The following is a 21,034-nucleotide window of genomic DNA, read 5'->3' as shown; positions in this document are numbered from 1 at the left end:
AAAGCAAAAAGTAAAAAATATTATTGAATTGGATCTCATATATGACATTGTTAGTGAAAAATAGACGTATTTTATTATGCTCACCTAATATTAATTTCTATATATTTATAACAGTAAGTTAAGTTTTTTCTATAAAGATCTGAGTCTATTTTTTTATTAATAACATATTTTTTTCTTATTTTATTAATTTTGAATTAAAATCTATAATGTTAATAATTAAGACTATTTTTTAAAGATGGATGTGAAATGAGTTACTATGTTCATAGTGGGGCATGCCTCCACCAATGGAAAATTTTTAAATGATAAAATCTTTAAAAATATTATTATTAAATCAGCTATATGCAAAAATCATTTCATTTGAGATGAAAGTCTCATTGTAAGATGAATAACCGATCGTTGCTCAATTTTTTGTTATTTTAAATTTATGCTAATACAGGCAATACATTATATTAATAACTTGTCTGGTATATGATCAACATTATTAAGTATACATAAGAACATTAAAGTATAGTATTATTTGAACTAATGCTGAATCTGTCGAAGAATGTCATCACCAAAAAACAGAGATTAAACATTTTTCCATGTTCCTGTGAAACGCCAAATGGCACGTAAACTGGAAAGTAAAATTGAATTGAAAATTTGAAATTGAACATAAACTGGCACTTAATTAACAACTAATCTTTACCATGACTAGTAAGAGGATGCTCATAAATGTATTAGATTTAAATAATTAATACACATAAATAAGATCAGTTTCAATAAACATACAAATTATTATTAATAATAATAGATACTCCCTATGTCCCACATAATTTGACCCAGTTTTCCATTTTGGGCCGTCCCGCATAATTTGACTTATTTCACTTTTACCATTTTTGGTAGTGGACCCCACATTCCACTAACTCATTCCTACTCACATTTAATTATAAAACTAATATATAAAAGTAGGACCCACTTTTCATTATATTTCTTAAAACCCGGGCCCGGTCAAAGTGTCCCAAATTATGTGGGACGGAGGGAGTACTAAGTAGTACTAGTACGAGAGTATAACGTATTAGTCGTTAGGCTAAAAAACATATTGAGGACATAATAGGCAAATTAAATTCCATTTTACATTATAATAATTTTACGGGTTTTTTTCTTGTCTTCTGATATTTAATGTATAAGAAATGATATACTACTCCCTCCATTAGTCAAAAATGTTCCATTTGCCATTTTGAGATGTCTGCAATTTAAATTCTCATTTATTTTTTTAGGAGTATATAACAATTTACTAACTCAATTAACTCAATTCAATAGTAATTCTTAATTAAATGAAAAGAGCATAAACATAAAAATACAAGTGGAAAGGGTAGACAACATGCTACGGACGTTCTTCGTAACGAGGCCGGATGGCTAACTTCTCGGAGAGATAAGGTGATCGAACCTTCGACGTGCTCGAAGGAAAGCTCACGAATTGCTGATTTTCGGACGTTCTTCGGTGAACAACAATTTGGAAACGAAATATGATATTCTTGTTACTCAAGACAAGTTTGTGGAAAATAATATATTCATTGAATGAATAAAATGATAACAAGCTCTCCTATTTATAATACTAGAATACTACTACCCTAACTTAATGAACAAGAAATAAATATCTAAACAAATATGGGAAAGATATGGTGAATAAGGAAAAACTAAATAATTAGAAGATCCTAAGAGATATGATAGATATGATCATATCACAACATCCCTATCATCATTCATTCGACGGCCTTCATGTCACCATTTTTTATCATTTTTATACCGCAGCCGTAGAGACAAATGAAGAAGTTGCATAATGCACAGTAAAATCCTTGATTTTCATATCTTCTACGACGACAAATGTCGCAGTGGCGTTTTGTGGTGAGAAGTTGAAAGGTGAGAGGGTGTGGATGAATTGCGTCAATGATCACATATTCCTGCCCAAACTTCTTGTTTCTATAGTAGCCGGATGTAGTTATAAAGCATCGTGGATGGAAGGATACATCGCAGGCGCGGCAGTGATACATCCAACTCCTGGGATTCATTTGTGTTTCGCATTGATCGCAGTAGAAATCGCCAGGACGATTGACAGTGGCGTCGTACGTTAACAGCAGCGGGTGTTGCTCGTCCCATCTACGGCTGCTGACTGATGCCAGCAGCACAGCGCATCTGACATGCACAATGAAATCGCATGAGCTGTTGCAGCACCTGTAACAATCATAATTGACTACGTGTTGGCCACACGTAGCTGCACACGACAAGCTCCATCGGTTGATATCTCTGCCTAGATCCGACTGGGTCACATGCTTGAGGAGATGTCGCGGGTGAGCTGCGTGATGTATGGTATCCGGCAAACAAGCGCATTGGATATCGACTTCGAAGTCACACGCTGTGCAACTATAAATCAGCCCATTCGTACCATACTTGCACACACTGCAAGTTTCGTAGTTCCAAGGTTGATGTTTGTCACAAGATCGGAGGACAAGCTGGTGATCATCATGTTGGTGGATTGGAAGAGACGGGACATTAGGTGGCAAGTGAAAGCATGCCAAGTGAAGATTGTATTTGCATTCACTGCAACTCATATAGTAGTAGTATGATGATGATGATGATGATATAGGACTGATGCACCCATCACACATCAATTCTGATCTCTTTCCATAATTCTCTTCGTCTTCTTCTTCTTCTTCTTCTTGGCTTCGATCGCCAGATGAGACTAAAGTGAGTTGATGTTGGTGATGAATGAACTTATAGTACTTCACCTTCACCAACTCATTAGCAGCAGCAGCAGCAGTAGGGATGATGGGTGGTATCAATGTTTCTCCTCCTCTTTGTCTCATCACAAAAGGTGTAATTAGTTCCTCGGCCACTTCATTTGTTGGAAGATGAATCATGTCTTTCCCAATGTTTCTGGTAAATAAAAAACACATGACAATAATTAAGATAAAGGAAGGATAATCTAATAAGTAATGACATAGAAATAAATCATACTCAGTGATGCGAGGCTGCTTGTTGTAAACGCACTTGACGTGGACAATAAATCTGCAGAGTTGACAATGATATATCCAATAGTTGGGTAGCAAATATGTGTTGCACACATCACATTTGTAGTTGAAATTGAGATATTCAAAAGGGACTCGAAAGGATAGAGAGAGAGAGTGATGGTGGTCTTCCCTTTTGAAGCTTTGAGGCAAGGAAGCACATTTTTCATGGATCCAATACTGGCAATCATGATTGGTGCATGTGTAGGAGGAACTCTCTTTGCGTGTGGTGCAGCAAGCATCGCACTTGAAGGAACAACTTCTCCTCCACAACTTCAGCTCATGGTCAGGATGACTTGGATGGCGTATGACGCTGCGCCTTTTCTCATTATCATCATCATCACCCATTGTATCGACCATGCCACCACCTTGTGCGCATCTCAGGTGCATCTGGAAATAACAACCTGAGCAATTGTAACCAATGCTCCAAATAGTCCTTCCACATATATCACACCCCCCTAATTGCGGTTCGTGGCGTTGGATGAGTATGTGTTGAGGGTGGTGCGATGGATGGCGTATCTCTCTCGCAATCGCACCACATTCAGCGTGTAATAATCTTGGGTAGCCACATCCCTCAATGCTGCATCCATAAGCTTGCTCTCCAATACTAAACAACTCTTCACACCCATAACAGTATACTTTTTCACGAGTTTTCACCAAACTAAGTGGATGCTCGTGGCTCCAATGATGGAGCATCTCTCTCTCATTCCCCTCCTCCTCTATCTCCTTTCCTCTCAAACTCATTCTTATTTTTTTTTTCCTTCTCAATATCTATCTCACTTTTTGTGTGTGGGTGTCTAGACCATATATATAAATACTATTTGTACTACTCCTCTTCCCAACATTTTCAAATGTAAGAATCATACAATCCTTCCAATCTCACCAAAAGTATGTACTTCATTAAAGTAATAAATTAATTCAGTCAAACAATAATCTTCTTTCTCTTTTTCTTTTGTCTTTTGCTTTTCCAATTTTATTATATTTTCATAACAGTTTAGGTTTAACTTTGACTGACATCTATTATTGATACAATACTTTTGTGTAATAATTTGAGAAGGTTCATCACTCAAAGAATCTCCTTTTTCTTCGGCATTGTCTTCTTTTTCATGTAATTACCGTTTGTTGGTGGGTCTAATTAATAATTCATTTCTTGATTGTGTGAATAAATATATGTTCTCAAATATTATTATGATTTTTGCTTTGACGATTTCTCTTTTGGAATACTATACACTAGAATTAAAATTTCCTATATATGTCGGCAAAGTATGTGTCAAAGTAACATATTAATTCACTCAAACAATTTTATCTCTCTCTCTCTCTCTCTCTCTTGTTTTCTGTCTTTGCTTTTCCAATATACTAATTATAATCTTATAATGCTTAATTTAACTTTTAGTGATAAATAATGATATAATAGTACTAAATTGAGACTGTACATCCATGCACAATTTCTTCTATCATGCATGTGCTTGTTCCATTTTCCTTTATTTTCAGAGTAGAGCCAAATTATAATGAATTAAAAAACATTTGTATCATCGTTCTTGACAGATTACTGAATCAATGATCTGAAACAGATAATTTATCTCAATCGACGACCTTCCTGTGTGAGTATTTTTTCAGTCTAGACAGACATATATGAAGACTCTTTGTTACCGTATTTCTAACAGTTTGGAATACAAGAATCATGCATGCAATAGTATTTATATAACGTTTAATTTAACTTTGAGTGATGACTAACTTCGCAAAAATACTGGCAAACTATCTCATCTTTCATTCAACATTTTGAATCATACAAAAGCATTTAACTCAAAGAAATCTCCTTTTTCTTTGGCGCTGCCTTTGTCTTTTCATGTAATTATCTTTTTTGTGATGGGTGTAATTAATTTTGTCTTGTGGAATAACACTTTTTTTCCCGATTCATGTAATTAGATATATATTCCCAATCATTACGTATTACGGTTTGAGGATTTCTACTTTTCAAGAGCACAAAACAATTCTTTTTCTTTCTCTTAGTCCTTTGTCTTTCGCTTTTCCAATATCATTATAGTATTTTTATGACGTTTAATTTAACTTTTTCAAGAGCACAAAACCTTCCCGGCCTGTCCATTGCAAAAATACCTTCCTTTGTGAATCTTCTTTATTCTTTCTCTTTGTCTTTTGCTTTTCTCATATAGTAGTATATATTTTCCAAAGATTTCAAAATAAAGTGTTGATTACAGCATAATGATCTTGGTACATTAAATTCTAGTTCTAACGACTGCAAGAATTAAAACTAGCTTCAAAGCCCAACATGAATATTATTAGTGGGGAGTTAGGAAAAATATTATTACAAATTACAAGATTAATTAAAAAGAAATAATACAACTCTATTTGTAGAACAAAATTAGTGAAAATGTACAAAGGTTTTAATAGTGGACGTTAGTAACAAAATCCTAAAAATAGGATTTGGGTTGTTTGTGGCTAATGCCATTTTTTCATAATTAGTACATTATTAACCATAAACAAAAGTAGTCATCCCAAAATAATAAGAGAGGTTACTTTCTACATTCTACTTTATAACTAACTTTTCGATTTAAATTTTGGTTTAGTCAACTCAACCATTAATGATTTGATCTTGGAACATCTCCGACCATTTACACTAAACTCATACCCATTTTATTATAAATGTCACATCAAATATGATTTTACTCACACTAAATTCAAACTTAAAAGAATATTCTCTATATTAAATATGCCTTTTCACTCACAAAATTTGATAAACTTTTAGGTTTTGGTTTAGTGTAAACCTAAAGATAAGTATTTTTTTCTCAAAAACCAAAAATGAGATTGGTTTTTGAGTACTATTGGAGCTAATTATCTATCTCATTTTAGGTTTTAGTGTACCCTTGGAGATGGTCTTAGCTCTTTAAACCTAACGCAAGCTTTAATTTGATTCGACTTTGCATAGATTTAATTAAATGTAAATGGTCTTATTAGAGACGATGAAGCGTATCTTTGTTGGTAAGACGCTTCCCCTTTGACCAATAGGTAAGAGGTTCCAGTCACCACGGAGGTAGATGGGGAATCATTGTTGATCCTCTTATTAGACAAGGTCAATATAAACTTATTTTTCGTTGTTCAAGCTCGACTTTCCACCTGACTATCGGGCTCGGATCTTGTGGTACTCGATAATGTCATACTCCCTCCGTCCCTGAAAATTTATCACCTATTTCCTTTTCGTCCATCCCTAAAAATTTGTTACCTTTCACTTTTACCATTTTTGGTAGTGGACCCTACATTCCACTAACTCATTCACACTCACATTTTATTATAAAACTAATATATAAAAGTAGGACACACATGGCACAAACTTTTTCAACCCACTTTCTAGTACATTTCTTAAAACTCGTGCCAGGTGAAATGGTAGCGAATTATGAGGGATGGATGGAGTATTTGATAGTTAAAATTGTGACTTGTGAGCCCAAAAATAACAACATAGAAACTTGAGGAAATACAAGAAAACCAATGCAACAATGTTACAAGAGAGATCTAATCAAATCATTGTTGTTATAGATTTAAATCTTCCTTAAATATCTAGATGTGGAAATAGGTTGCAATCCGACTTATTTTAGTCACCCGACCTTATATAGTGATGGCAACACATATTGGGGGAGGAGAGAGTATTAATAACTTGTCTAATAGTAGTATATGATAGTACTCCGTATTAAGTAATACACATAAGAACATTAAAATATACTATTATTTGAACTAATATAATGTTGAATCAGTAGAAGATGTGTCATCACCAAGAACAAGAAACAGAGAATCACAAATGAACGTCACTTAAACACTATGTTCCTATGAAACGCCAAATGGCACGTAAACTGTAGAGAAAAAATAATATTTTGAAATTGAACATAAACTGACACAATCTTTACAACGACTAGTAAGAGGAGATGTGGGATGCTCATAAATGTATTAGTTTGAAGTAATTAATACACATAAAAAAAGATGAATTTGAATAAGTAGACAAATTTACAATAATAGATAGTAGTATGATAATTTCTCTCAATCGACAGCCTTCATGTCCCCACTTCCGATCATTTTTATTCCTGACCCATAATAATAATAATAATAATAATAATAATAATAATAATAATAATAATAATAATAATATAGTAGTAGTAATAGATACTAAGTAGTACTAGTACGAGAGTATAACGTATTAGTCGTTAGGCTAAATACATATTGGGGACATAATAGGCAAATTAAATTCCATTTTACATTATAATAATTTTACGGGGTTTTTTCTTTTCTTCTTATATTTAATGTATAAGAAATGATATACTACTCCCTCCATTAGTCAAAACTGTTCCATTTCCCATTTTGAGATGTCTGCAATTTAAATTCTCATTTATTTTTTTAGGAGTATATAAAAGTGAGATCCACAATTTACTAACTCAATTCAATAGTAATTCTTAATTAAATGAAAAGAGCATAAACATAAAAATACAAGTGGAAAGAGTAGACAACATCCCTATCATCATTCATTCGACGGCCTTCATGTCACCATTTTTTATCATTTTTATACCGCAGCTGTAGAGACAAATGAAGAAGTTGCATAATGCACAGTAAAATCCTTGATTTTCATATCTCATTGCAACGACAAATGTCGCAGCGGCGTTTTGTGGTGAGAAGTTGAAAGGTGAGAGGGTGTGGATGGGTTTCTTCATTCACATCATATTCCTGACCCATCTTGATGTTTCTATACTCTCCGGATGTAGTTATAAAGCATCGTGGATGGAAGGATATATCGCAGGCGCGGCAGTGATACATCCAACTCCTGGGATTCATTTGTTTTTCACATTGATCGCAGTAGAAATCGCCAGGACGGTTGAGAGTGGCGTTGTACGTCAGCAGCAGCGGGTGGTGCTCGTCCCATCTACGGCTGCTGACCGACGCAGGCAGCAAAGCGCATCTGACGTGCACAATGAAATCACATGGGCTGCTGCTGCAACACCTGTAACAATCATAATCGCCTATGTCTTCGCCACAACCAGCAGCACACGACAAGCGCCGTCGGTTGATATCCTCGCGTACATCCGACTGAGTCACATACTTGAGGAGATGTCGAGGGTGAGCTGCGTGGAGTATGGTATCCGGCAAACAAGCGCATTGGATATCTACTTGGAAGCTACACTTTGTACAACTGTAAAACAGCCCATTCATATCATACTCACACACACTGCAATTTTCGTAGTTCCAAAGTTGATGTTTGTCACAAGATCGGAGGTCCAGCGAGTGGTGGTGGAGTGGAAGTGAGGAGAGTTGAGGTGGCAAGTGAAAGCAAGCCAAGTGAAGATTGTATTTGCATTCACTGCAACTCATGTAGTAGTAGTAGTAGTAACATTTACTATTACTACTACTACTACTACTTGATGATGATGATGATATAGGAGTGATGCACCCATCACACATCAATTCCGATCTCACTCCATAGTTCTCCTCGTCTTCTTCTTCTTCTTCTTCTTGGCTTTGATTGCCAGATGAGAGTAAAGTGAGTTGATGTTGGTGATGAAGGAACTTATACTTCACCTTCGTCAACTCATCAACAGAAGCAGCAGGGATGATGATGAATGTTCCTCCTTCTCCTCCTCTCTGCCTCATCACAAACGGTGTAATTAGTTCCTCGGCTACCTCATTCGCTGGAAGATGAATAACGTCTTTCCCAATATTTCTGTTGGACATAAGCACACATGATTAATTAAGATAAAGGAAGGCTAATCTAATAATAAATGAACGATATTGGCTAGCACATACTCAATGATGCGAGGCGGCTTGTTGAAGGCACACTTGATGTGAACAATATATCTACAAATTTGACAATGATATATCCAATTTTTGGGCAGCAGAATTCTGGTGCACACATCACATCTGTAGTCAAATCTCATATACTCAAGTGGGACATGAAAAGAGAGAGAAAGAGAGTGATGATGGTCTTCCCTTTTCAAATTCTGAGGCAATGAAGCACATCTCTCATGGATCCAATACTGGCAAGCATCTACAGTACATGTGTACGAACTCCCCTTGCGCGTGGTGCCACAGGCATCACAGTTGAAGCTACACCTTCTTCTCCACAACTTCATTTCGTGGTCTGGATGACTTGGATGGCGTATAATGTCGCGCATTTGCTCAACGCCATCGTCTGCTGCTACTGCATTGATCAGCCCATCACTTTGCGAGCATCTCAAGTGCATCTCGAACTCACATTCAGAGCATGTACATTTGTAACCAATGCTCCAAATAATCCTTTCACAGATAAAACAAGTATATAAATCTGGTTCGTGTTGTTGGATGAGTATGTGGTGAGGGTGGTGCGATGGATGTAGTATCTTTCTGGCCATCGTTGCACATTCTTCGTGTAATAAGTTTGAGTAGGCACATCCAGTGATGCTGCATCCATAAGCTTGCTCTCCGCTGCTAAACCGATCTTCACAACCATAACAGTATTCTCATCCACGAGTTTCCACCAAACAAAGTGGATGCTCGTGGCTCCAATGCTCAAACATCTCCCTCTCTATCCCCTTTCCTCTCTCACTCATTTTTTCCTTCTCAACTATCTCAGTCTGTCTCTATCTGTGTGGCTGTCTACCAAAACACACTATTATTCTATATATAAACACTCTTTCTTATCAAATCATACAAAACTTCCAATGTCTAACAAAGTGGAGTAATTCATTCAACCAATCTTTTTTTCCTTTTCCAACATAATTATATTTTCATAACGTTTGATTTAACCTTCAGTGATAGTTCTATTGATAGTATATAATGCCAATTACAAATAAGTCTTCCACAATCTTCATGTGTGGACCCACATTTCATAGTGACAGCTATCTCCTTAACAAAGAATCTCCTTAATTTATTCTCTCTCTTTGTCTTTTGCTTTTCTCATATGACATATCTTTAGTTATCTTTTCCAAAACATTTCAAAATAATAGTAGTATAAAGTGTTGGTTACAGCATAATCTCTCTGTCTTTTGCTTTTCAAAACAATTGCATGAATGAAAAACTAACTTCAAAGCCCAACATGTATGTCGCTCTTATATGAAGCCCAAATTTGTGATTTTACCAGTGGGTATTTACTTGGGCCCATACTTTAAAACTGGAAGTCCATTAACTATTCGATATTGAGCCCATGAGTTTGATAAATAGTTGCATAGTTCTAGTTTTATAAGTACTATTTTAAAAAAATATATAGTAATTCTCTAGTGTTAGTAAACATTAATGGATGATATAACAATACCATTTTTCTCCAACAAAATAAAGAAATATGTGGTCTAAAATTTAATTCATATGTAAAAATAATAAAATTCCAAATGAAAAAGAGAGTCACGATGTTTATGCTGGGACTATGCCTCCACCAATGGCAATTTTTATTTTTAATTAATAAAACCAATAATAGTACTGAAAATGGTTTAATCCATTATCAAGTGGGAAGATGGAGAAAGTGGCGAGAAAACCGAGTCTCGTCGATCAAGCTGAATGCTTAGGCTTTGAATGCAGAAAATAAAGAAGATAAAAGGCAAATACTTCTTACTTCATTGATTAATTGAATAGATAATAATGTCTTTTATTTATAAAGCTAAATAATCTAAATTTCCTCAATCACAAAAAATTATTTTAATTAGAGATTAAATTCTTCTCAATCTTTTTGGATCCATTCCTTAAATACCATGAAAGTTTCTTGACATATAATTATAAACAAAATGCATACAAATATTTATCTCAAAATAAATAATCCATAAAATTTTGAATAAAATGCATACAAATATTTATCCCATAAATAAATTATTTGCACACAAAGAATAACGATAGTTGTCATCAACTAAATATGGATCCAGATTCCCTCACTCGGAATATCTCTATGAACCACAAACAAAAGGTAGTACCCACCCGGTGCAAAATTACCCGAACCCGGCATTCTGACCCGAAGCTGGTACTTGTATCGCCCCACCTCCTTCACATCCCAACTGTCGAGAATCAGCAACCTTTGATTCATCGAGAATGAGTGAGTCGCAAACGCCGGCACAATCATTGTCACCATGATTTCACTCTTCACCACCCGACCCGACCCGACGTTGAACCGGATCATAACATCCTGCCCATACCCGACGTAAAATCCGGATACGGGCGAAAGGATCTGCGGCCGAAGATACCCGAACTGCGGATCCAAATATGACGGTGAAAACGACTCGAGAGTTAAATCCGTTGGAAACAGCACGTCAGTGAAGTTGTAAAATTGGTGAGGATTGCTTCCGCCAACGATAACTCGGCCATCGCGGAGTAATATGCTGGAGGAGTGATACATCCTGGGGGTCGAGGTCGGGTTCTGGACCTCGAATCTCGACCCGGGTTGATTGTCCGGGTAGTAGAGAACCGGCGAAAGAACCGGGCTGCGACCCAGTTCCCAGGCCGCGGTGCCAAAAGCAGCACCGTTGATAATCAAGACATTTCCATCCGGCAGCAACAGCATGTCGCCCATGACCCGAGCCAACGGCATGGTCTCCATGACCCACTGTGGATCCGGGTCGTTTATCGCGATCCTCCCACACGTGTTGAGAGCTTCTACAAAATCACGATTATAGTATGCTCTTTTGTAAGAGTCTGTGGGGGCGCCCCCGCACACCAGGACCTCTACAGTACTGCTCTTCAGGGGGAGCAGTACTGCAGAGCCTGTGCTGGGGTAGTTCCTGGGGTCCCCACCGGGTAGGGTGGGGTAGGTACGGATGACCTTGGAGTTCATGTGGTCGAACAGTATAGCGCGATTGTTGGCGAAAATGAATAAGTTTCCGTCGATATTTAAGAAGACAAAGGGGTAGAGGTTGTTTTCTTTACCAGACTGGAATGTCTGGTAAAGAAAGGGGAGGCTGTAGGAGCCCTCCCCCGCGGTTTTTTTGGGGTAGAACTCGTAGTTGAACTCGCCTCGGCCGCCGACTATGATCTGGCGGCCGTCTGGGAGGATTTGGCTGGTGGCGTACCACCTTCTCTGAGAGAGTGCCTTTGTGGTTTCTTGCCAGTTGCATGAGTAGTTGTTGTTGTTATTGGTGCAGGGTTTGTAGAGGCGGACGGCGTGGTCGCCTCTCCCGTTGCCGCCGGTCTGGACTAGGGTGCCGTCTGGGAGGACGGCGCCAGAGGAGCACCAGATGTTGGTGGAGAGGGTGAGGGGGCGGACGGAGTTGGAGGCGACGTCGTACTCGACAGAGTGGGCGGTGCAGTCGAGGCGGGAGGGGGGATCGTCGGGGTCGTGGACGCATTCGGCCTTGGGGAGGGAGATGTTGGAGGAGCCGAAGTTGGTACGGTCGAACATGACGACGCGGTCGGTGTGGAGGAGCTGCATGTGCATGGCGGAGATGCCAATGTTGGAAAGGAGTAGGTCCCACTTGCCCCCGCCTCCGGCCGCGGGGACGGGCCAAAGGGGAAGGCAAAGGAGGAGGAAAAGGCAAAGAGGAGGAGAGGGTGGAGTCATGTTGGAATAATGGGAGAATTGTGGTCACGGTGGGATCATTTATAGAGCGGCTTTACCCTAAAATCTAATTTAACATGGAAATAAATTATTTTATTTAACAAATCAAAATTTAATTAAACATGGAAAAAGATTGTAGGTTACTAAGTAAGACTAAACAATATTAATATGCATATTCTCATTCCAATTCGTGCATACTAATACTGTTATTACAGTATAATTATTACGTGTAATAAATATCCGTGGAGTATTTGAGAAGTGAGGAAAACCCTAAATTTTACTGGGCCAAGAGTATAAAATTTTAATTAACTTAAATTTGTATTATAAGAAATGGAAACCATAATATATAGTCAAAATAAGTCGCCTCGATTGGTAAGATATTTTCTTTAATCAAAAATATATTTAGATCAGGAATTTGAGTCACTTTAAATTAATTAATTCATGGATTTAGTCACTTTAATAAATCAATAGGTCGGATATTCAAGTTATATCAAATTAGGTTAAGAATATGAATTATCTTGAACTAGATCGGATACTCAAGTCACATTAGGTTTTGTTGAATATGAGGTGTGAGTTGAATTTTTTTTTTTTTTTTTGTCCTCAAAACAATAGGTCGGATATTCGAGTCACATCAGATTAGGTTAAGAATTCGAATCATCTCGAACTAGGTCGGATACTCATGTTACATTAGGTGTGGTTGAATATGAGGTATGAGTTGAATTTTTTTATTTTTTAAAGTAATCACCTTGAATATGCTTAAATATAAATTGTGATAAACTTAAATATAGTGTGTAAACAGCAAAACTTAATTAAACAAATTACTAATATACTTCTCTCCTAGTACTTATTAGACAAAGTTGATCTCGTGATGTTACGATGTTTGTTGTTCTTGCTCTAGCTAGCATTAACACAGATAATCTTAGGCTAAATAAATTTCAAAAAATTCGACACAAGTAAAATAATTAAAGTAAAGAAGGTTACATAAAACGATAAATAAACTTGATAACAATATATATACACGAAAGGTGAAACATAGAATTCCCAACAACGGATAAAATGGAAACTAATATTTACAAATCAAAGGCTAAAGAAAAGTACTGCAGTGTTACTATCTCTAATAACTCATCAAGCTGTGAACAATTACTACACCGGTAAAATTAGTTGGTTGAATGTACAATTTTCTGTACCCAAAATTTCTCCATCCCTTCTTTTCTTGCTTCGTTTCTTCTCCATTTATTTCTCAGTCACCTACTGATCCACATCCTTTGGATGGATTCACCAAGTCAAATAATGGAGCCAATGTTTAGTGCACTTTTTCCACGGAACGAACAGTCGTACGTAAGTCTTAAAGGAAAAGCATGTTGCTGTGGTTGACCCAATGCACAAAGCGGTCGGAGTATTCGGTTAGGTCGACAGAGCTGCTGGCAGAACCACCTCCGAGGTCTCCGCTGGCCTGTTCCTTTCCCTGGAATCATAGGTTGTTGTAAATGGCCAGTTCCAACTTATTTATCGAATTTAGCAACTGTTTTAACGTTGTAGACTGAAAAGTGTGATGAAAATGAAAACTGACCTTCAAGCTTGATGCAGAGTGATGGCATGGGGTTGATTCCATTTTAATATCGCCAGAAGACATCCCAAGGCTTGGAGAACCGATTAGCAATGATCTGCAACGAGCAAAGATACAGTTAGCAACGAGCAAAACTAGCAATGATCACCAGCATGAACCTTCGATTTCTAGTTTTTTATGAAATGGGGTTTGTTACCTTTCGTAGGTTTCCTCTTCACAGGAGTTCCCAGATGAAGATAGCCAATCAACATCGAGAAAGTTGGAACAGTTGAAAGAATCTACACGATCAACAAAATATGTGCTCTCATTTTCGAGGAATTGCTCTTCTTGGACATCAGGGAACAGCTGCTTGCGTGACATTGAGGGAGTGTACCTAAGAAGCAACCAATATAAGATCAATAATAGAAAATAGAAGCTCGAGGATATTTCATGCTTCCCTAAATTATTTCTTAATCCAAGCATATGACACATCCATGGTTGTTATATGGTACTATAGTTTACCACTGTTAATTTCAATGGCGCGTGATATGTTTCACATTTTTTATCTAGAGGTTTTATGTGCTCAGAGTAACATTTACTTCGGGAGATGTGATAACTCGTACCGGGAATATGTTATAGCAGTTTCAGAAGTTGAAAATTCTGGAGTTGATTCGGAAAGACCCACGTTACAGTCTTGAATCTGAACAGCTAATGGCCTTTGAGAACTATCCATCTCAAGGTCCTTCTCATCAACAATGGGTGAGTTGTCACAGAGAATGTTACCATCAGAAAATGATCTTTTGATCATTGACCTGCAAATTCATTTGTATTGCCATTAGCAATGATCTCATCAACAAATACTTGCAGTGTTTTCAGTTACATACATACAATCCACCCTTTTCCTCAATAAGCATTTTGGTGAGCAAAATTGTTTTGTTTACTTTTTCATAAACCCATAATCGTATTATGAACAAATTGAAGAATTCATATATCATGTATCCAACATGAGCTTTAAAGTGGTGGGTGCAGACATGTATTGTCAAATACCTAGAATTTTCCAAATTAGAACCACGCTTTCCAACACCGTAATGTTGGTCAGAATCCAGCTCCCAAAGAGCTGGCTTACCCTGCTGCGGCTGAAAATGACCCAAAAACCTGCTCACAAGAAATTAATCATATTAATTATATAACATAAAACATCAATCCAATGTTACACCAAAATGATCACTTTAGCGAAAATAGTATTTGATAAACTGCTTTTGCAGAACCAATTTGCTTACACATTTATGGCGTCTTGTTTATCAGCATCCATGTAAGCGTTACTATAAAAACGCTGAAGAGTTCTCAAAAACTCTTGGGACTGTGTTGCTGCTTTCCACTGTCCTCGTCTCTCAGAGAAGATCTGTTCATTGTAGCATGAATGAGGTGGTCAAGAAGGAAAAAGAAGAGTGGATTACTACCAAAATATAACATCTTATTGACGTATATATTTTAAGGTGTTAGAGATCAATATAAATTCCTTGTTTTACTTCTCAGTTTAAATATAAGTACTACCTTATTATGTGCTGCAGATCCACCGTACTGCAGGGCAAGAGTGTCACCCATAGCTTCATAAATCTTCATTAAATCATCTGCCAACGGGGAGTCTAAACTAATACTAGGACTACTGATATACCCTAATGCATGCAACTGATGACCGAGAGCAACGAGCCCAAACACATATTGAGCAACATTTGTCCGGTCCAAACAATCAATGCAGTTTGTTCTTAATACCCCTTTTTGAAACAATGGAGACTTTACAACAGGAGAATCATTCACATCAGAGGCATCAATTCTATCACCAGTATTCACATCAGAGACAAGTCTATCTTCAGCATTCACAGCATGCCCATCCTCAGTCATAACGAAGAGGTCTTCATCCAGGCAATCATCATTACAATTATTACTGCATGGGAGTTGGCTGCATAAGGAGAATCAATTGGTTACAAAAGGGTGTATTGGAGAAAAGGGTATATAATCAAAACAAAGAAACAAAAAGAGGTAATATTAGACCATAACAAACATATTGATCCAAAAAATTATGCAATAAAAAATAAGAACACAAACTATCTAAAAAAGAACAAAGCACTTGGGTTATCACAAGACATCATAGTCTTCAACATCTAAATAACTAATCAGCAATAACACACCCAGTTAACCCTTCAGTATTTAGCAGTGGTTCAATTGCACTGCTCACCATAAAAATGGAGGTAATTCACAGTAGAAGAAGCCGGTTAAGTCCAATGCATTAGCTGCTACTTTGACTAAATACGCCAGCACGCTTGCTGCTTTGCTGTAGATAGAAATACAGAAATTAAGGTTAAATATTCAAGAATGAAGGCAAAATACGGAAAGAAATGAAAGGAAGAATTATGCATTCATACTTTCGTGAGTATTTACTCAAATCCCAATGAAGGAACTTCAAGCGATTTTCATGCGCTAGATCTTTATTGATGACTTCAATAGCATGAGCAAACTCCGCACGAAGAATAGATTCCCGTGGCTTCTTCTCACGAGTCTGGAAATTGAGGAAAGGAGTATTAATAAAATTTTGAGTACTTATCAGGAGAATGTAAAGGGGGAATCTGCACCATTAGCCGCATCAGCCAAAACAGTTATGCAAAACTTTACCTTAATTAAGTTTAAAATAATTATAGGATTCCCATATCTCTTAGCTAGATTCTCAAAATGAAGCTTAGTGGCATGATATGCATCATCCTTCTTTGACACTACATAAAAATATAGTTAGAAAAGTGTCTTATAAGAAGTTGAGCACTAAGAGAACATTAACAACTTTATGAGTCATACATATGATATCAGGTTTAATATTCAATCTTGAGGTCTCTTGTGACCAAAAGAGTGGTATTGAACCCCGGTTCTGCACAACAGAAGATATGTGTCTCGGTCTTCCTCCCACCACATCCTCAAGCACAATTTGTTCGGTCTCAACATCATTTGCCACACGACCCTTTTCATTCACTCCGCGTTTCAAGTATCTGCGTCAGACAAGTGGATTTTAGTACAAATTTTTTACATAGTTGAATTAAAGCTATAAAGAGTTAAAGACCCATTGAAGAGACAAAATCATAGCATTAATAATGCGAGAAATCCAAGGACCTGGTTCCAGCATAGTGACGTGACCGTCTAGCAATAAGAATCAGACTGAAATCATGGCCAGATACTGAGAGCTTAACCTGTTAAAGATTCAAAATCAGAAAACCAGCGAGCAAGTAGTTGATGAAACATCTTATATAAATCACATAAACTATAATAAACCATGGAATGTTAAAATTTTATATGAATGAAGTCAACAGCATAAAAAAGGCATGGTTGGTAAGCCCTTCAGAGACAATCATATAAACAACAAGTTCTATAACATATTTAGAATAGACAATGGGGCACTTATGGACTACTTTCAAACATAGTTACCTGTTTAAAGAATCCATAAACCAGTGCTACAGTCCAAACCGAATTCTTCAGTTGATTACGAATACCACGAGTTAAGAACTCATTCCAGACGAACATTGTCTCATAAAGGGATACTCCTGTTTCATGATTGCTTAGATTCCTTTGAAGACTAAGCATGACATGGTAGGAGTAGCTAAAAAAGAAGTCCTTGGTGAGATCCACGTTGCGCAAGAGCTTCTTGTATCTATTTATCAACAAAAGAGAAGGCGGAGGCAAAACAATTTAATAGAAGACCATTTCAAAAGTTAGATATAAGAGAACAATTATAATAAACATTAAAAAGGCAAGAAATGTCCCCCTGAACTCTGATGATACCTTGCCTGATTCAACATGTTAAACTAACACCACAACACCAATGTGGTTTGCCCTGCACATTAACTGAGAAAAGCTAGCAATGGGCACTAAGAACAATTTAACTAAGGCGGATACACTAAGAACTGTGCTTATATCACTAAAAGGAATATATGGAAATAACACTCATACTAAAATGGCGTAGACAATGAGTGTCATACAAGTAATCGACAGACATTAGAGAAGCATCGGAAATGTAGAACTGGCAAAGACCGCTATAATATGAAAAGGAAAAGCATTAAATAGCTTAAGAACAACTACATTAACAGTAAACAACAAATAAGAAGCTACAGAAACATAAAAAGCATATTTAATCTTATAGTTCTGTCCTCTCATAACAAAGTGACTTTTTACATGTGAATTGGCAAAAGACCTGTTCTCGTTCTTAGAATAAGCCATATTTGAGTTGGCAGAAGAATGAGGTACTGGGATCATCTCGCTCTTGGCAACGGAATATACAGCATGACCACAAATCATGCCAATCTTCTTTCTTTTAGTGATAATAATCATGTAATATGGTCCCAAGAATTTTATGAATCCTGTAACCAAGAGAAGAAAATTCACAAGAAAGTCAAGCAAATTATATATATATAGTTTTCAACTGATTTGATGCAATCTATCTGCTGGGTGTGATATTTACAACATTTAACATACCAACAATTCCATAGCATATGGTAACAAATTTTAGTCCACCAGTAGACTTGTTTCCATCAGCAATTGTTTGCAGGAGTGCGGACTGTTCATCCTGGGAGTATATTGTCGAATCTTCAACAACACAAAGCTCGGACTGCTCTAATCTGCTTATTTTCAAGACTTTCCAGTACTTTTTCCTTCTCTCAAATCCAAACATATAAAAGTTCTGGAGCAGCAAGAAAAAAAAATGAGAAAGCGGAGTCAGGGAACAAACATGTGTCATAGACTCAATCAAATATGTTCATACAACAAATAGAAAGCAAATAATGCTGGTATACAGTATGCAAGACCTTTAGTTAAACAATCTACCCATGGCATGTTATCTCATCTTCAATCAACAAAAATGCAATTATAATATCTTTCTCTTCCAAACCATCTTGGTTTGATTTAGCACCCAGCAATGATCTAAGTTCTATACCAAAATAAATTCAATGAATATAAGTAAAAGAGATCCAAATAAAAGCTAAGCTCGAGCAGCTTAAACAAGACAAATTAAAGCTAAGCCCTAGCAGCTTACAGGGTAAAACACGAAAAAAGCTGCGTTAAAGACTGGATTTTCACAAATCTAAAGAATTTTCACCTCCAAAAATCTTTCTCCTATTCACGATCACATCTCAATAGATTGAAATCTGATGTTAATGTCAAAATAGTTCTACTCCTTACAAATTAAGCAAAAAACAAACTTAACGCAGCTCCACCAATTAAAAATCAGCAACTTTTTCCCAAATTCAAACCACACAAAGCAAAAATATGACATAAAAAATATTAATTCACGTTCAAACAAGCAAGCAGCAACGAAATCAGAGAGTTATACCGAACGAGTTTCATAGAGCATGAATTTCTGAAACTTCCCGTCGCCTCCGCCGCCGCTAACGTCGTCAAAGCTCGCTTCCGCATTGGATTTGAAGTTCGTTTCATTCTCCCTCTCCATACTTCCCATTCCCGAGCCTCGAGCTCGGGCTTCTCAAATCCAATTATCGCATACAAATTCTCCAAGCAGAAGCTGCAAGTCAACTCCGCTACAAAAACCCTAGCTTCGGCAAACCAACTCAGCTCACGCACACACGCATCCGAAATCCAAAAAAATACAACTCTATACCACACCAACAACTATCACTACAATGAGACTCGATTTCGACCTAAAAAATCGCAAAAAATCCCGAAAAACACGGAAACAACAGAAAATATGCAAATTGAGGAGGCTGGGATTGAAATAAGGCGTCTCTGCGCGTAGATCGAGAGAGAAGATTGAGAAGCAAAGCTCCGGCGACTGCGTCCACACAAAAATTGGCGTGTAGAGAGAATAATGAATATTATATTTTCTTTTTATATTTATTCTGTAGCTTTGTAATTATTGGGTGTCTTCGATTTTTAAAGAAGCCTATATTTTTACAGTTTATTTCTTTTCTTTAACTAAATAGCGAAAGATATTTATTTTATTGATTGCGGCAGTTGTTCCATAATTATGGCTCTTAATATTATAAGGCGGTAATGAATATCATGTTTTTTTAGGTCAAAAATTATTTTATTATAATTGCGGCAGTTGTTCCATAATTACCTTTTTCTTTATATTTTTCAAATTACCATCCAATTCTACCAAATACTATTATTACAAAGTTATTTTTACTGCAAAATATTGTCCCACAATATAATATTCTTTCCAGGGATATGACCAAATCCGACGATTATAATTACTTATAAAAGTATATAACTCAAAAAAAAAACGTATCCTTCAACAATATTTACTCGATACTATTGATTTTAATATAAGGATTAATTATTTTAAATGTATCATTGCATTGGTTTTGCCCATCATGAATTCATTCCCCTAAGAAAAAACAATAAATAAATATTCAACGAAATAAAGAAAAAATCACATTGATTCCGAAAAACCTAATTCCCATATAAATGGAAATTGACCAGCACATTGTGTATACATAATAATGTGGGCCTATTGAGAAGATATTCATCAATTTCATACTATAAAATAAAGAAATTAAGATTCTCTGGTTATTATCTATATTCCTTCTTATCAACAATATTCTTACTAAGTAATGCACAATCCACAATATGTTTTGCTGATGTTTACAAATATATCGTTAATATAAGTACTAAATCAATGTCAATTATTAGAGAAGTGAAATTAACTTTTATTAAAAGAAAAAGTGCCTTTACCGAGCACTCGTTAACGAGCATAGGCGTTCGCTAATTACCGAGCACTTTCTCAGCATTTAATGAGCACTTGTCCGTATAGCGAGCATTTGTCGAAAACAAACGATTCATTCAAAATAGAAGAAAGTTCGAAACACATGGTGCTCGGTAAATTAGCGAGCACGTGAGAGGTGTTTAAGAATTTTGTAACTATATACTCGATAGTTTCGCAACAAGTAAAAT

At 36.5% G+C, this 21,034-nt stretch overlaps 3 protein-coding genes across 5 annotated transcripts; all 3 read right to left on the bottom strand.

The window, feature by feature from the left end:
• Positions 1 to 1,585: 1,585 nt before the first annotated feature.
• On the bottom strand, positions 1,586 to 9,777 carry LOC121771681. Of its 3 annotated transcripts, XM_042168524.1 has the most exons (3): positions 8,841 to 9,777; positions 8,328 to 8,757; positions 1,586 to 2,507 (listed from the first exon to the last, which is right to left on the bottom strand). In XM_042168524.1, exons 1-3 carry the CDS (start codon positions 9,422 to 9,424, stop codon positions 1,743 to 1,745), a joined length of 1,779 nt encoding a protein of 592 aa, XP_042024458.1. In that variant the 5' UTR covers positions 9,425 to 9,777; the 3' UTR covers positions 1,586 to 1,742. The 3 variants fall into 3 exon arrangements, with proteins under 3 accessions (XP_042024458.1, XP_042024457.1, XP_042024459.1); XM_042168523.1 differs by lacking the exons at positions 8,328 to 8,757; positions 8,841 to 9,777 and adding an exon at positions 2,995 to 3,818 and having other exon boundaries at positions 1,586 to 2,913; XM_042168525.1 differs by lacking the exon at positions 1,586 to 2,507 and having other exon boundaries at positions 7,472 to 8,757.
• Positions 9,778 to 10,905: 1,128 nt separating this feature from the next.
• On the bottom strand, positions 10,906 to 12,546 carry LOC121771874 (aldehyde oxidase GLOX1-like). Its single transcript, XM_042168762.1, has one exon. It carries the CDS (start codon positions 12,544 to 12,546, stop codon positions 10,906 to 10,908), a length of 1,641 nt encoding a protein of 546 aa, XP_042024696.1.
• A 974-nt stretch (positions 12,547 to 13,520) lies between these two features.
• On the bottom strand, positions 13,521 to 19,963 carry LOC121771531 (phosphoinositide phosphatase SAC2-like). Its single transcript, XM_042168335.1, has 16 exons — positions 19,455 to 19,963; positions 18,602 to 18,806; positions 18,321 to 18,486; positions 17,558 to 17,780; positions 17,246 to 17,322; positions 16,937 to 17,124; positions 16,760 to 16,857; positions 16,513 to 16,646; positions 16,326 to 16,421; positions 15,644 to 16,049; positions 15,370 to 15,491; positions 15,137 to 15,244; positions 14,713 to 14,901; positions 14,307 to 14,483; positions 14,114 to 14,207; positions 13,521 to 14,008 (listed from the first exon to the last, which is right to left on the bottom strand). The coding sequence occupies exons 1-16, from the start codon at positions 19,578 to 19,580 to the stop codon at positions 13,889 to 13,891; spliced, it is 2,529 nt and encodes an 842-aa protein (XP_042024269.1). The 5' UTR covers positions 19,581 to 19,963; the 3' UTR covers positions 13,521 to 13,888.
• Between the last annotated feature and the right edge of the window lie 1,071 nt (positions 19,964 to 21,034).

This window comes from Salvia splendens, chromosome 16 (assembly GCF_004379255.2).
Source record: "Salvia splendens isolate huo1 chromosome 16, SspV2, whole genome shotgun sequence".
NCBI lineage: Eukaryota > Viridiplantae > Streptophyta > Magnoliopsida > Lamiales > Lamiaceae > Salvia > Salvia splendens.
The sequence above is the reverse complement of the archived record's forward strand: the minus strand, read 5'-3'. Positions and strand labels throughout refer to the sequence as shown.